This window comes from Leucopleurus acutus, assembly GCF_964270905.1.
Source record: "Leucopleurus acutus genome assembly, chromosome: 15".
In the NCBI taxonomy this organism is placed as follows: domain Eukaryota; kingdom Metazoa; phylum Chordata; class Mammalia; order Artiodactyla; family Delphinidae; genus Leucopleurus; species Leucopleurus acutus.
Window position 1 is genome coordinate 56,164,338 of NC_139157.1, and position 17,507 is coordinate 56,181,844.

General features: G+C 34.9%; 1 protein-coding gene across 3 annotated transcripts in view; it reads right to left on the reverse strand.

Annotated features, from left to right (window-relative positions):
- Positions 1–17,507, reverse strand: part of GRIK2 (glutamate ionotropic receptor kainate type subunit 2) — a gene marked incomplete at both ends in the record, with an annotated part of 633,053 nt that overhangs the window by 240,920 nt on the left and 374,626 nt on the right. For all 3 annotated transcript variants that reach the window (XM_082855302.1, XM_082855303.1, XM_082855304.1), the window contains one exon: positions 1,222–1,365. In XM_082855302.1, the coding sequence (XP_082711428.1) occupies positions 1,222–1,365 (144 nt within the window). The remainder of the gene's footprint in view (positions 1–1,221; positions 1,366–17,507) is intronic.

Below are 17,507 nucleotides of genomic sequence, written 5' to 3' on the forward strand. Positions count from 1 at the left end.
TCTCACAGGGTTGCTTGACACTTCTCAGTTGTCAAGTGCTGCATTCAGAAAAAGCTCTTCTTCAACTAGCCAAACCAGGGTGCTATGTTTGCAGCCCTGTGATGCTTAGTTTTTTACACCAGAAGTAAATATAGAATGTGGAGTAACAAAAGAAGTGCATACTGTTCTAGGAGTATCATTTCATCTATCTGAGAGTTCAGTAACAATTAGACAAGGAAAATTCACGGATATTCTTTGCCAAGGACCTGATGAGTCTTAATTATGATTCTATTTGCACTTTTATTTTCATGATGAGTAATGTATTATATGATGAGCTGATGATTTCTTTTAAGCCATTAAAGAAAAAATTTTATATGGTAATAACAGCTGTGACTTTTCATAGCAAAGATTAAATTCTCATAGTTAAACTTTCATATAAAAACTCCTAACTCAACTATACTTTAATAAAATTTTTTTTAATTAAAAAAACTCCTGTTGTAATCAAATAAAAAGTATCCTTAGCTGACAAAGGAATTTCCTTCATGAGAGGAAGAATGGGAAGAATATGTGTGTATGAAGTGAGTGTGTATGTTTGTGTGTGATCTTTAAGAGTTTTCTTTCTTTTTTTTTTTTTTTTCTCACTATGGGCATGCTTGGTCTAAAACTATAACAGACATAATTAGAAATGATACATGGCCATAAAAATGGTTGTATTATGCAACATGAAGTAAACTTTGCACTTTCACGAATCCATATATTTTGTTTTATGTTAACTCTAATACAATTAAAATAACTAGACGTTATACTTAAGAACCATAGCTCTAAAAAATAATTCTTGAAAACTTACAAATTGTGTGTAATTTAGTGTAGTGCAAAGGGCATTCCTGTTAAAAATTCATTGCATATCATGTGGCCTATGACATAAACATTCTTCAAACATCTATGTTTCCACATAAATGAAAAGTAACATACATAAAGATTCAGAAAGGTGAAAACTAACAATGTCATAAATCATAGGTCACTGATTTTCATCTGTTCACACAATCACAGATATTTTGTAGGAAATCCAATTCCCTTCCTTATTATTTAGTAAAAATGTTAATTTTGCTTGTATGGGGAAAGGTAGAAAGTTTAATTTAAGAGATAAAAGTAAAAGGTCACCTGTTAGGAAAAATGCAATAATCTCAATTCATTCAGCTTGAGGACAAGCAAGACAGGACAGATGTGCTTCTCCTGACTCACCTCTTTAATTAGGCTCATGAAGCGGGTCCCAAAGCGCCAGGGTTTGTGTCGATTGCACTGTAAGGAGCTGACTGTCATCTGGGGAAACTGCTGGACGCCCACAGACACCACGTGCACAGCATCATACATGAGAGCAGCATCCGTCTGAAAGCCGAGAGAAAAGGAAATGTGGCATCAATACAACATGGGAGACCCATGATAGGTGGTTTAGAAGTGGAGAGAAAGAAAGGGTGAGAGAAATAAATACCCAGTTTTTCTTCATGTAAGGGAGAAAACAGTATCTCCACATGCTGTGGTTCTCTTAAATAAGATATTGTGATCAAATTACTTCATGGGCTCCATTAGAACATCTGACCTACCCTCCCTTTCCTGAAGTGATAACCCAATTTCATATCATCCTAGTATCTCTGCTGAAGTAGGAAATGTGTGCAGACATGCATTATTTCATTTTTTGTCACACCCTCTGTCTCTTACTCTGTTCTACTGCATGCGTGCATGCGTGTGCGTGTGTGCACGCGCACACGCACACACACACACACAAGGAATGCCAATGTGAACATTTTGAATGGTTACATAAATTACATATTGTATATAAAAGTAAATAAGTAAATAATTTCCTTGCATAGGAAGAAAAAAGAAATTTGAAGAGATTCACCTAAAAAGTTTAAAGATATAAACCCTAATTTTTTCTGCAATTCAGCTTTTCAAAGGGTTCAATCTCAGAAATGATGCTAGAGTGTTGAATCTCAATACATGTGTTAATCCCTTTTCAAGAAACTAAGCTTAATCCCCTGTACTGTCTTCTTTTCCCCAAATTTCCATATGAATACAAATTCATTTTGGCTTCTCAAGTAAGACGAATATGAATTCTACTGTGTGTGCACCTGCTCAAACGACTGACCACTTTAGAGGTGGATGATAAAAAATAAAATGTTTATAAGTCATAACAAACCAGAGGCTCAGTGACGGTCAAGTGCTGTGTTAAATGGACCCTCACATTGTGTTTGACGGACCAATGCCAGGCTCACTACCTACAGAAGAGAGCCACTGACAATGCGGGCAGCAAGGAACTTTGGGCCATCTGCTTGGCATGGTTTGGAATAAAAGCATATATTTCCTCTTCTCATTCACACAATTAGTGAGCTGTGAAATGAATTCCAAAATGAATAGGAACCCTGTAGATTAATAGCGTTTGCCACAATACAATACAAAATGAGTACACACAGTAGCTTTCATGCAAATGTATCCTCAGGAACTTAACCACATAAAATGGAAGGCAGCTAAACAGCACAATGCAGTGACAGAACATAATAAAAATACCATTTTATAGTTCATAAATCTTTGGGGAATAGAGCTCAGATTCATAACCTTCATTTGGTAAATACCAGCTGACTACTTTCACACACTCTGAGGGCTGCACAGTGAAAACTCGAGTAGTGGAGTTGATACAGGCACAGAGCATGAGCCTGAGGATCAGACTATTTGTCTTTGGCCTGAGTTAACACTCAGAGGACATATTTCATATACCACATGGATGGTTATAAAAAAAAGTTACCAAGATATGAGAGACACACTTGATTTTAAAATAAAATGAAGTTTTAAAAAATCACTGTCAACAAATGTATAGAGATATGAACACTTTCAGATACTACTAAAGGGAAGATAAGGGGCAATTTTGCAGATCGCACCACAAGGGAGTTTTTAAAATATCCATGTTCTTTTTCACCTAGTAATTTCTCTTTCTGGAATTTGCCCTGAGAAAAATCAAAGATAAGAACAAAAGCTACATACATTATTTCTTTAAAAAAATAAAATAGAGTGGAAATCTACTGAATGTTCAAAATAAGGAAACACGATAAAATCACAATGTATTTCACATAAACATTAAAAATCATGTTTTGAAAAATAATCATTCAGATGAGAAATTACAAGTGGTAAAATGCTAACTGCAAAAATAGCTTATACAGAACTGTATTTCTAGCATAAACCATTATATACATCTTTATGAGTACTTAATATGTACTATTCAACTTATTTAATTCTCACAGTAATGGTTTAATAAAAACACTGATATTGTTCCCACTTTACAAATGACGAAGCCAAGGTTGAGAGAAGTTAAGTAACTAAACAAAGTCACACAGGTAAGAAGCAGAGAGGTCCAGATTCAAACAGCCTCACTGCTCATAGCAAGTATTCTGAAACATCATATTGCATGTTATATGGACAACAACCAAAAAAAACTGAAGGGAAGAAAATACACTAAAATGATACTAATAATTACTCTTGGGAGATAGTGGTGAGTAGAATTTATATTTTTTCCTTTTTCTTTACTTTTTGCATTTTTTTAAGATGGAAGTTTACTAAATACCGTTGCAATTATTCCCAAGATGAAAATTTTGATCTACTGTCACAAAATAACTAAAAGAACACAAACTATGATATTACTACTATCCTGCCATGACTTACTGACTTATATGAAAATCCTAGAATAGTAACCTTATCTAAAATGACAATGCTCGGAAAGAATTTTGCTTAATTAAAACTTTGAAAATCATTTTTGGTACATAGTTTTAGCTTCTAGATCAGAGGATATACTAGATGATAATAAAACTAAGATCTGTGATTTTAAATATAATTATAAAAGGAAGACAATATTTATTAAACTATAAGATAAATACTAGAGAAAAAAATTATAATTAAAAAGTTGTTGATCAAATTTCTTCTTGAATTTCCAGTTTAAAAATATGTTAATTTATTATAAAGCAATAAATAGAACTTCTGAAACTACTCTCTCTGATATTTTCATCTGCTTAGGGTGCTTTTTTTTTTTTTTTTTGTGGTACGCGGGCCTCTCACTGTTGTGGCCTCTCCCGTTGCGGAGCACAGGCTCCGGACATGCAGGCTCAGCGGCCATGGCTCACAGGCCCAGTCGCTCCATGGCATGTGGGATCTTCCCGGACTGGGACACGAACCCGTGTCCCCTGCATCGGTAGGCGGACTCTCAACCACTGCGCCACCAGGGAAGCCCTTAGGGTGCTTTTTTTGTCCTATATTTAGACTAGTTGTTTTATGTGATAATATGGAGTTGTTGTCCATTTAAACTTGATATCCTGTCAGGCTTTTCTTTACTGTATTTTTTGCAAAACTGTACATATGTAAATTCCTTCAACTTTGGAAAGTTTTGAGAAAACTCCAGCTTATCAAAAGTGGTTTTCTTATTTTCATGAGAATGTATAAGCTTGAAATTTTTCCTTAATTTAGTAATATTACTAGTTAACATTTGTTCAGTATTTATTATGTGTAAGGCACTTTCCTTAAATCATTTCCTTTAATTCTCATAACCATCATGCAGTTGGAAATTCACTGGGTCTGTATAAAATAGGAAACTGAAGCAGAGAACAGTTAAGTAACTGGTCTAAAAATCATAGCATATAGAGGTGGAGCTGGATTTGACTCTAGAAAATCTATCCAGAATTTACATACTTCTCTCTAGTTTCTTGCTCAGTGCTCTATATTTAATAAAGCAAAATAGTTTAAATTGTTTCAAAGTTATAAAATATAAGAAATAAATAAGTACTTGAATACATTAATCTATATAATTTCTTAATAAGCAGTAAATATTTACATAATGAAAATGTACTACGAAGTAAGGGAAAGTATAGATTGTGGAGAACTGGTAAATATAAATTCACAAAAGAAGAAATACATTGATGTATGAGATTAAGTCTATAATAGGTTAGTCAGAATAGAAACATTAACCAGGAACAAGGTCATGAAAGAAGTAGATTTATTCTATACAGTTGCTGCTCATTAGGTTTACAAAAGGCAAAGGTACTAGAGTATCTTTCAAGATCAGGCTTACGGGGCATCTCTACTCCCAACTCTAAATTGTAGAGTTTGATTGAGCTGCTCTTGCTAAGTCCTCAACCCTCTCATTTTGACTCTATAATCCTTTGCCTTGACTCTTCTTCTCTCAATGGAAAAATACGAGGAAAGAAGGGAGGAGTAGAACAGAAGAGGAGAAAAGTAGAGGAGACACACAGGTTAATTACTTTGTCATCGTTTTTATATTATCATTATCTGTCAAGTTACATTGCATTATCATATATTATATTGATATTGATATCATATAATATAATGATATTATATTATCATTATCTGTCAAGTTACATTGCATTATCATTACTGTCAAGTTACATTGCATGCTTACTCTGTGCCACACTATGTCCATTTCTCTATATGCATTTCACAAAGACCCTATGTTTCAGGTGATATTACTCTTATCATTTAGAGAGGAGAAAACTGAGGCTTAGCAAGGTTGAAGTAATCTTCTCAAGGTCTCATCACCTTGAGAGACAAGACTTAGAAAACAAGACTCAGGCAAAGCTTAGCTCTTAGAACTACCATCCAAACTATCATAATAAGACTCTGGCAGAAATAAGACTCAGAAAAAAGCCTTAAAAACACGATTCAGACAAGGTCTAATTCTTAGAACCACCATCCTACCTACCATAACCAACTATCTCCCCTAAACCATATTCCCACTGAAACTATGACAGGCCATGGAGGGGAAACTGATGGCAGCAGATCTCATATTCTTGGAGGTTCTGCTGAATACCAGACAATTATGTCCCAAAGACAGTATATCTCTGAGCTGAGATTCAAATAATAGTTCATTTGTCTTCCAAGTCAAATTTTCTTCCTTGTACATAATAGCTACCTCTAAAAAAACTTCAGAGGTAAGCAAAACTGTATTTTAACCAACTAAATTAAAATGGAGTATGTATACAATTTGATTATTAAAATACATAGGAGGGGGTTAGATAAAGTCGTAGTCATTCAGATCCTAAACTACAAAGACAAAATCTAGGCAGAGAGAAAAAATAAATCAGCAAGGAAGAAAGAACAATCCATCCTATTTTCTCTCTTTCAAGTATAATTACTCACATATATAAATAGATCACACTTATTGGAAAGCTAGAATATGTGTTCACCCTGGGAATACAGACCAGAAGGAATCGCAGTCTAGGTAGGTACAGAGCTGAGCGCAGCCCTCCGTGTTTCACTACTAGGTCAAGCATCTATCAATAGCAATATGAGCCCCCTTGAGAGCCCATCTCAGACTAGACTGGAGTTGTACTTTATTTTTCTTTCCAAAATAAGCTAGTTAACCTACAAAGAATGTCTGTCAGCCAAAAACTTGTTTTGCAAACCTTTAAAACTGTGCAATACAGTCCTACACATTTCAGTAAAACAACAATGATCTTTTTAAATGGATGGTTTGAAAAGATCACAAGAAGTGCCTTCTCATACATTTTAAATATACATTAGCCATCTCCCTAACTTATTGCTGGGTTTATCTCATATCTAGTTTAATTACTTTTAGTCATGCAGTGTGCAACGTGGATGCAGGTGGAAGAGTGATGACTGCTAATTTCTTTGGTTGAGCTATTGCCACAGAAATTGGTTTAGTCACCCAGTGCTATTTCATCTATCTCAAGTAACCTCAAGTCTGATGAGACTTTAAAGTATTGAAAGAACACTGAAATGTAAGTATGCTTACATTTCTTTTATGCTCTGAAAAAATCCACCGCATATTTTTAAATAATTGAAGAATCAGGGAGATTAGATGCTCTCAAAAGTTTCAGATGATAAAATTTACCATTGCTAAATATTTCTGATTTGGGATGTATGATTGAAACATTTCCAAATATATAAAAATAGGAATAATAATGGATACTGTGACTAGTTAAAATATTTCTATGTACTTAGATTTCATTTACAGAAGATTCTGGTACTAAGCAGTAAATTACCAAGCATGTCCATATGGAGTGCATATGTTATTTCAGTTTCTGATCACTATAATCATCATCATTAAACATCTTTTTTGTAAAGTTCTGGGATAGATGTTCTAGGAGTCATAAAAAATTAAAACATAGCCTTTATTCACATGAAGGATGAAACAGTTAGAAATGAACAATTTTTAACTACATATGATCATAGAAGGGAACATTGCTACATAAAATCTCTCTGATACTCTAAAGACTTCTCTTTGCAAAAAGCTATCAAAGGTAGGACTTCCCTGGTGGCACAGTGGTTAAGAATCCGCCTGCCAATGCAGGGGACAAGGGTTAGATCCCCAGTCCAGGAAGATGCTACGTGCTGCGGAGCACCTAAGCCCATGTGCCACAACTACTGAGCCTGCGCTCCAGAGCCCGCAAGCCACAACTACTGAGCCTGTGAGCCACAGCTACTGAAGCCTGCGCGCCTAGAGCCCATGCTCCGCAACAAGAGAAGTCACGGCAATGACGAGCCTGCGCACCATAACGAAGAGTAGCCTCCGCTCACTGAAACTACAGAAAGCCTGCATGCAGCAACAAAGACCCAATGCAGCCAAAAAAAAAAGGAATAAATTTTAAGAAAATAGAAAATTTAAAAAAAAAGCTATCAAAGGTATTTATCTTTCTTCCCAATGGGGAGGCAGTCTTCTGGAATATTCCATTCCCCTGGTAACATGACTTTTGGGTACCCCATTGAGTTTTGCCTGGGAGAACTTGGAACACAGCCTTTTCCCATTTATCTTCTCTATTATGCCAGCAGAGTTACATTTATGACAATGTCATTCTGCTGAAGCACTTTTTACATATTTGGGCTCTTGATGTAGGCTCCAACACACCCAATATTGTATTTAATAATTTACATTTAAATGTAACTAATCTTAAGAGTGATATGATATATGATCGTATCTTGATTATAGTGATGGTTATATGGGTGTATACTTAGGTCAAAACCTATCAAATTGTACAATTTAAATATGGGAAGTATAATACATCAATTTTACTCCAACACAGCTATTAAAAAAAACCTGATCATTCATTTTTCTGGGAAGATGGTTCATAAATTTCATTTTATTCTATAAGTATCTAGAGTCCTCACAAACTAAGCGTCACTGATCTGTATCTTCTTTCCTCCTTGAACATTCTATTTTTAATAAAACGATTTACGCTTTCTCATTTTTTATCTTACTTTCTTGATACAAGCATCTTTTGGATAATAACCATACCTATCTTTGTAATACCATGCACGGTATCCCATATATTGACTTGCCCATAGTAAGTGTATAAAAGCATTTTTCAACAAATTGATGAATTCAACCAAAAAGTTCATTTAAACTGTAAAAGAAATAGATATTAGGAAGCTCTGAATAACAATCACACTTTGCCATCTAGCTAGAATGTATTCCCTCCCAGAGGTACAGTGAACTAAATCTGCCAGTAGCTCAGACCTGGGAGGAATGCGAGTGCAGCCTCTGTCCTGTTTCTAAATGAATTTATAGTAACAGTTCCGTGAACACATTTATCTTTCCATTAAATAAGTGCAGGCAGGTCTCCTTTGAGATCTGAATGCTAGCTGGCAGGTGGCAGATCCATTCTGGAACTCCTACGTCACAGATTTTGCTCATTTCTGTATTCCCATCTGAAGTATAGTGCATAGCACAAAGAGCAGCATGGTCTCATACACGGAGTTTAAGTTTATGAATCCTGGCTCTTTCATTGATCTTTTTTTAAATTAATTTTTATTGGAGTATGGTTGCTTTACAATGTTGTGTTAGTCTCTACTGCACAACAAAATTGACTAGATCTTTTGACTAGCCCATTGACTAGATCTTTTATCTAAAACAAATAATAAAAAAATATTTAAATCCCCATTTGCCTTGTTTCTTCATTTTATAATTGAAAATGAAAAATGATGATCTGCCATATCTTTTCCTTGTTGGAAAAACCACTTTTATAAACCAGATAGTTCCAAGAAAAAAACAATTAATATTGATTCTTCAATTGGAAGACATGAATATTAAGGGTGGTGGGGAAAGGGCTGGATTCTGACCTCTGGAGCTCCCTCGCACAATCAGCACAAGCCTAAATGGGACAGAGGATCATCTACCACTCTGAGCAAGGGTGAGGGTCACACATGGAAGGCAGGCTGGGGTTCGCTCATTCAGCTGGCACACTGCAGCCAGCACTCTGCCCGGCACGGAGCAGGTGCACAGTGGCTGCTAACGAAACTGAGGGATTGAAGAAGAAATGCCCTCAGACCCAGTCGGGAGCCAATTGTCAGAGACAATTCTCCCAGTTACACTGCAGCTGCCATTATGCTTACTGTGTTGCCGGCTCTTTGTACTACTCTGAAACGGAGTTCTTTACCAGCAGCTGCGTGGACTACACGGACTGCATGAGATAATACATTAAAGCAGTTTGCACAATCCCTGGCTCGTGGTGCATAGGCAGGTGTTAGATGATGATGATGATGATCACCAGAAGAGCTGTAATCTTGTCAAGATGGATCCTATCCAAAACAAGGGACCAGTTTAGAAAGTATAATGTTTCAACCCTTCTGCACCCACTGTTAGCCTAAATAAGGGAACAGGCTTCATGCTGTGCAAGAAAGCAGATCAAATTCTGGAAGGAGAAGGGGCAGGAAGGAAATTATCGTACAACAACAACTTGATCCCTGTAAAATGTGGTGTGTACACAATGCCACAATTCAGTGCTCAAAAAAAAAAAAAGTTACTGAATACACACACATTATCTGACAAGTTTAGAATTTAAATATAAGTGGTAAAATATTACAGTATCTTGCATTTTGTTACTAGACGAAGGACTGCTGTTGGACAGATAACCTACCAGCAATGTGAACCTGGACAAATCTGCCTTGTAGTTTTTTCTAGTCTTTAGTTTCTTCATCTGTAAAAGGAGGGGCTAGAACCAGGTGGACATTTGCATTCCTAGAAAACTCACCTTTCATTCTGATTTTATATTGGCCTTTGTAATACAATCAAAATCCTAATTTATCCATCTCCTCCCCATAATGCTCTATGCTTTGTGCACTTTTGCAATAAACTTTGTACCAACATTTCATACAAATTTATAAATAAGGGACATCAAAGTTTACTTTTCATCAGCCATTGTCTGCATTCACAATCTACCCAATTCCTACCTGGTCCAATAAAATCTGCCAATACCTGTATTATATTTTCTTTGTTGTTTCAACTTCACTGTTAAACTTCTCACACACACTAAAACCCACCCTGGCTTCCTGATACTCTGTAGAGAAAAACTAAAACCCTTTCTCTCTTATCCAAAGTCATTTACTAATATCTCAGGATTTTATCATCCTTTGTCACTCTTACAGAGTTAGGATATGAATATGCCTGTATTTCATGGTTTTTAACTAATCAGAGTGATTCCTGTATTGCAGATTAGTTGAATAAAAGGAGATTCCAGAAACTGCATGGTGAAAGACCTTTAAAATCCTTTAAAGGAATTCCTTTGAAAGGAATATGGAATTTTGTATCTACCTGTATGGTATTTAGTACCCATGAGAGCTAAAAGGAAGAAGAGCTTAAAGGAAAGATCAAGAAAGGAGAAGGGAAAAGAACAGAATGAGTTCAGCCTCACAGTCAAATTGATGAGTTAGGAAGAAAATTCAAGTTAAGCAATGCTTTGAAGATTAAGCGAAGGAAACAGTATCAGACGATAGTGTTGCTGGGATTCAGAAAAGAAATGGCCAGGGCCAGGATTAATGCAATGAGTAATTAATGGATCTATTTGTTTGGTGTTCCTGTAAACTTGTGAATTTGAATAAGTGTCTATGTCTCTTCAAACCAATACTCTCTGTCTTAAGCTAAAAGCTACCAAAAAAATTGTGGCAGCAATCTCCCCTACTTTGAACAGGCATTCTAAATGTTCATTTTGAGAGTAAGAGTTTTCATTGGCTCTTTATGTTTATACTATACAATTTGGGGCTTTCAATCTTGCAAGAACTCTTGCTGGATGCCATTTTCTTTAACAACAGTCAACAAGATAATTTTACAAAACAGCATTATTTCTCAGCAAGCTTTTAGATCTTTATAAGATATGAAATTTAGTCCATGGAGTGCTAACGTTAGAATTGTGAAAGCTTTAGGAGATGAATATTTTGCATTCTTTCCAAGAATTATATATATTCATCATGAATATTTTCTATATAATTTTCTTTCTTTCCTATATATATCTTTAAAATGCACCATTTCCCAAGCAGAAAATCCTATATCCTATTTGTTTTTACTGCCACCATCTAAACTACTTAAAACATTTATACACAAATTCCAAGATGTTTAGATGTTTCTCAAACACCATGTAGAGAAACTCTTTACTTTATAAATGATTAAGGAACAGCTGTGAAGCAGATAAGACAAAGCCAACAGGTTTTCAATTAAAAGTTTCATTTAACTAATGTAATTATTCTTACCTAATTAAATTTTTCCACTAAAATCAGTCCATTGAGTTATCTCATTCTCTTTTAAAATGTTCTATGAAGCTCTTACTAGCATCCATGAACCACACTGTATTGATGGCATTGTTAATGAACTCTCTAGCAACAATACACTGGCCTTAATAATTTAGGTCCTGTTAAATTGTGTCTGCTTTTTACTACATTTGGAACTGCTATTGATCTAGAGAAGAGTCAATATCAAGGGGAAGTATTCTCTGCACTTCCAGCTGGTGTCCAATACATCCAATTATCCTGATATTTGGAGCTCAAATTAGCTTCTTGCATTAAAAATTTATGTTCATCAATATTGTTTATATTCACTTTTTTCAGTGTAATGAATTAAAATTGATTTATGTTGTTAACAGACTGATTCTTTCTAATTTGAAATCTAGGAATATGCAAACCAAAAATACACCAGAAACTTGGGTTCATGTAAATACGAATTCCAAATGCCTATAAAAATTGAAAACCCGATACTTCATATATTATTTACCCAAACCAAAAATTAAATTATATTAAAGATCTATTTCAAGCATGATTTGAAGAACAATGTAGAAATTGATATAGATATTTCTGGACAAATAAAACAATAGATATGCAAACAAATCATATTAATATGTGTCCTTAACAACTTTTTATGCACTTATTGTGTGTTTAGCTTTTTATATTGTACTCTATATATGAAATTGTAACAGTAACTTCGCATAGAAATGTGAAAAAGTAAAAGTTTCGCAGAAATCTAATGGGACTTAGAGCTTTAGCTTTGTAATTTATTAGTTCCTACTGTAAGTCATGTTATCTTTCTTAGCTTCATTTTTCTCATCTTTAAAATAAGTATAATAATAATGCACCTCACGTTGTAAGGATCAAATTAGATAAATTTAGAAAAATGAGGGCTATAAAGCTCTTTAAATATGTCATAATTATAGAGAGGAGTAACTGAGAATCTCAAGTATGTTAGCACCAGTAATATCAATTTAGATGAGGAAGTGGTCTTTGAGGAAAAAAATAAGAATTGATTTGCATATTCACATTTGTACCTTAGATCTTAATTTGAAGATTCCCTGTCCCTTCACTACTTTAATTAACCTGGTTATTTCCTACTTTGAAAATATATTGATTTAACGAATTATTGTTTTATTGCCATGAGGAAATGCCTTTGCTTGCTGACTCTTGGGTCTCTTGAATATCCCTTTTCCCATATGAACATATGCTTTCACAATTATCTTTTTTTTCATTTGTCTCTAAGGGCTTTACAGTTTGATTCACTCATTCAACGTTTATAAATATTATTGTGTTATTGACATCAAACACAATTATGGGTTTGGGCAATAAGACTGGGAAGTCAAAAATGATTTAGACAAACAAGTAAATCAACATTCTTAATATAATGCCACATGCTGGGTAATGGGGAGGTATCTAATTTTGTCTGGAGTAGTGTCTATCTATTGATATGTTAGAAAGTTGGTATTGTTTGAAAGATTTTCCTATTAGCACCTATATCTTCAAAAGGCAAAAGGAGTGGAAAAAAGATAAGAAAACAAAAGTTAGAAAGAATATTGGGGTCGAGGGGAAAGGTCAAACCAGAATTCTCACTGCTTTTTTTTTTTTTTAAAGATTATACTTTGGGACTTCCCTGGTGGTGCAGTGGTTAAGAATCCGCCTGCCAATGCAGGGCACAAGGGTTCGAGCCCTGGTCCGGGAAGATCCCACATGCCGCGAAGCAGCTAGGCCCGTTCGCCACAGCTGCTGAGCCTGCGCTCTGGAGCCCGCAAGCCACACTGCTGAGCACGCATGCCACAACTACTGAAGCCCGCGTGCCTGGAGCCCATGCTCTGCAACTGGAGAGGCCACCGCAATGAGAGGCCCGCGCACCGCAAGGAGGAGGGGCCTCCGCTCGCTGCAACTAGAGAAAGCCCGCCCACAGCAACGAAAACCCAACACAGCCAAAATAAATAAATAATAAAATAAAAGAGATTTTAATAAAAAAAAAAAGATTAGACTTTGTATCCTGAGATTCCTAACATCTCCTTTAAAGACAGTTAGAATAGGCTTGTTCTTTAATGAAATAGGTATTAAAGGATTCTCCTAAAGTTGAGTCTTTATATGTCATTTCATCTTCTAATGGATCTAAATGGGACACTAAAAGAGTAGAACATGGAATTTATTAGACCAAGAATATGATCTGATTAAATCGTGTAACATCTTTGATGGGACGCTATTGTTTTGTCTCCTCAGCCATCTCTTCCTGTTAGAGCAGAGCCCTTTTCCCTCCCATCTATTCCCTGACCCAATCTCCTAGCTCCAGGTATTATAGGCCTGATAACAACCACTGCTTCAGGCATGGCCAAGCGACACAAGCTTGGCTTGTCGGTTAAATCCAGGCCTTTTGAGGGAGCCATTGGGAAAGAAGCACATTCCTTCTCAGGAAGTTCCGTATCATGATGGCACCTCTGTACCTCTGTCTGAGAAAGGAGCCAATACAAATGAAACAGGAGGTGAGGGATGGAGAGGAACCTGTTTGAGACTTTATGACCTGGATCCAGTTGGATCCAAATGTATCTGAAGACAGATCATGTACTTTACAAGCCGGAGAACCACTGTGCTTTCTTTTTGCTATTAACTAATTTTAAGGGAATTTTAGACAATTTTAAGGGAATTTTAGACAACTGGAATTGAAAAAATCTTGAATAATGCAGGTTTAGGCTTTGGTTTCCTCAAGCCAAACTGAGATTACTACTTCTATCTACTCACAGAATTAGAATATATCAATACATTCAGAAAAACGGGAAGATACGTGTAAAAGCAGACCGTATGTAATTATATGCATGGAAATACTAGAAAATATAATAATCACATTAAATACATTCACCAAATGTATAATTATTGTCTTCTAATCATTCATTATTCTTTGTAGAAAAATATTCAATATAGTAGGGAATTTGGGGGTAACGACTAAGATATCTCTATAGTATTGTGAATTGGTTACACTTATAAAAGTACAAAATGGGGCAACTGTAAGATGTATACACTCTGCCTGCCAAAATACACAGATCAAAAATTTGTCTGAATCAACACTCCCCTTCCTACTGTGAACTATACAGGTTCAGGGACAATCAGAACGTGAACTGAAGCAAAAAACTTTAATGGTACACTGCTGAGAACATTAAGAAAGAAATCATAGAGGACTCCAAAAACAAATGCAAACTAACCCTCTGCAATGGCCTTTTAATCAGTAGGTTAATAGACTGACATCAAAATTGGAAATGACCAATTAAGCTGTATCAGTTAACTCTTAACATTTCCACTTTTGAGTTTTATACTTGATGAAACAAATTGTAAATCACAAACCAAGACATAAAAGACTTTCATTACAATATCTGAGTGTGTGTTTGTGTGTGCTGAATCTTATGTCATTCAGGAAATTAATTCAAAGTAGACAAAGAGCCGCAGGAGGTGAGGGTGATACCACTTTACTCAGAAGAGAAAACAGTTTGATAATCTTCACCTGATGGATTTTACAACTGAATAGTTGCAGCCAAAGCAAGGCCGGAGGGTGATATATGGCAGGGACTCAGAGGAAAACCAGAAGGAACAACATTTCCACAGAGAAATTAGCAGCAAGAGGATGGTAGAAACGTCTAAAAAGCATTAAAAAAAATGCTCACCAGAAGAAACAAAAAGAAATTTAAGAAGTGATGAGGCAGTAAAAATAAATTAAATATTCTAAAGATAGAATAGCTTAAAATATTCTTCCCTGTTAGTTGAAACAGAAATTTGGTAAATTTTTTAGGAAAAAAATTCAAATTACAAGACATTCAGAATTTAACTTTATCCTTGAGCTTAGCTCATAGCTCATTTATAGGAGTCCTATAAAGCACGCATTGACTCAGAACTCACTGATGGCATCTGAGTCTGTCCAAGGAGCCTCAGCGCATGGCTGTTAACTACTGAGTAGATGCCTGTGTTTCCAGAGTTCATGGCATCAGATAATATTGCTTCTGCTCCTTTGCATTCCTGATCCTGAGCCCCTTCATTCATCTCTTCCACAACTGTATATCCTTCAGTGCCTTCTCTTTCCTTTCTCACCTCATAAATATAAGCTACCTAATGAATACCCACATGTACTTACATTTTGAAGGAAAAATTACTGCAAACATAAATAGCATTCTATGTTAAATGCGGAACAGAATTTGACAGGTTTTTTTTTTTATACTTAGGTATTTGCACCTACTTTTATTCTCAAGGAAACCAGTACAAAGGTGTTACACATATCTATCATGCAAAACAGAAGAATAAAGTTTACTTTTATTTCATTATCCTTTGAAATTAGTTGAATCACAAGGACTATCCTTGACCAAAATTTAAAACAGTGAAGTTTACTACAGATTTGAAAAAACAGAGTAATATTCATATCTGCTATAACATTAGCATATGTCAGTTTTTAACTATATCCCATGAATAATATTTTGCCTTTTAATTAGAAAGAAAGTAAATACTTCACGAAGAAGTTATTTGGTCAAAGATTACTTTCTATAACTCCTACCATATGGCACTGTGGTAGGCACTTTACAGATATTATTTAACATAATGTTCTTTAACAATCTAATGATATATGTAGAAGATTCTGAGGAGCTGAGGCTTAAATCACCCAGTAAGGGGCACACCTGAGAGATTCTGCTTTTTCTGAAGCCATGATACTTTATGATACATCAATTGTGGCTACTTAGAGCAGTGCCTACACAATACAAGTTAATCATCTATTTTAGAAACTAGCTCCACTCCTCTTAAGCTAATGCAGTGTGCCCTATGAAACAAAGGTCATTGAAAAGACAGCTTTCATCCAAAGCTTTCCATCATTGAAAAGAGAGCGTTCATTTCTTGATGACATGAAGTTATTTTTTCCAATCCAGAGGTGAGAGAGAATCAGCAAAATTTCTAAGTATGAGAAGTCACAATTTCCTCATGAGACATACGTGCATAATGACGTACTAGCACCTACGGTTAGGTGCTAGAAAAAATTGGTAATACTATTCCAGAAAACAATCTGGAAATTGATGTCAAGCACAAACTGGGACACTATCATTTCACTTTCGGAATTTATTCCATAGAAACAAAAAGACAAGAGCACATAGATTTATATACAAATACATGCATTACAACGTGGTTTATATTTTTAAAAATATAGCAGCCTAAATGTTCCTCATAAGGTTAAGAAATTTGTAATATTTATAAAACTGAATGTTAAAATTATTGTCTAGCATTATATGTATTGACATGTAAATATGAATGTTAAAATTTATACATCCATACTACAAAATAATATATTCCTCTTATAACACATTATAGCAGTACAGCCTTACATTCAGTAAAATATTTGAGAGTCCTCCATCTGTGCTCCAGCCTTTCTGATGTAATTATTCTCAAGAGCATCGAACTATAAATACACATACACACAGATATTGTATTTATTTTTACTGTTTTAATCAAAAATGGAATATATTAAATTTGCTTTAAAAAACCCAAGAATATACCCTTCCAAGTTAGTATTAATAGGTCTAACTACTGAATAAATTTCAATTATGAATATTCTTAAGATGTACATTGTTTAGGTATAACCAAAATACAGCTTATGCCCCTCATGTTAATTTAAATATATCTATATCTATCTTCATAAATACATAGAGAAATTATAAAACTCCAAAATGTTTCCAATCATAATTGGATTATAGAAAAGTTTATCTTTCTTCTTTACATTTTTATATTTTATGAGAACATTACTCTCAAAGGTAGAAAAAGTGCTAAAGTTATAACTGCCTGGCATAAAATAAAAATAAATAAGGCACAATTTTACTCATGCTTGATATTTAAGAATTATGTGTTGTGCCTATAAACAGAATTTCAGGTATACTTTGCTTTATTGCACCTTGCAGATACTGTGCTTTTTATACATTGAAGGTTTGTGGCAACCC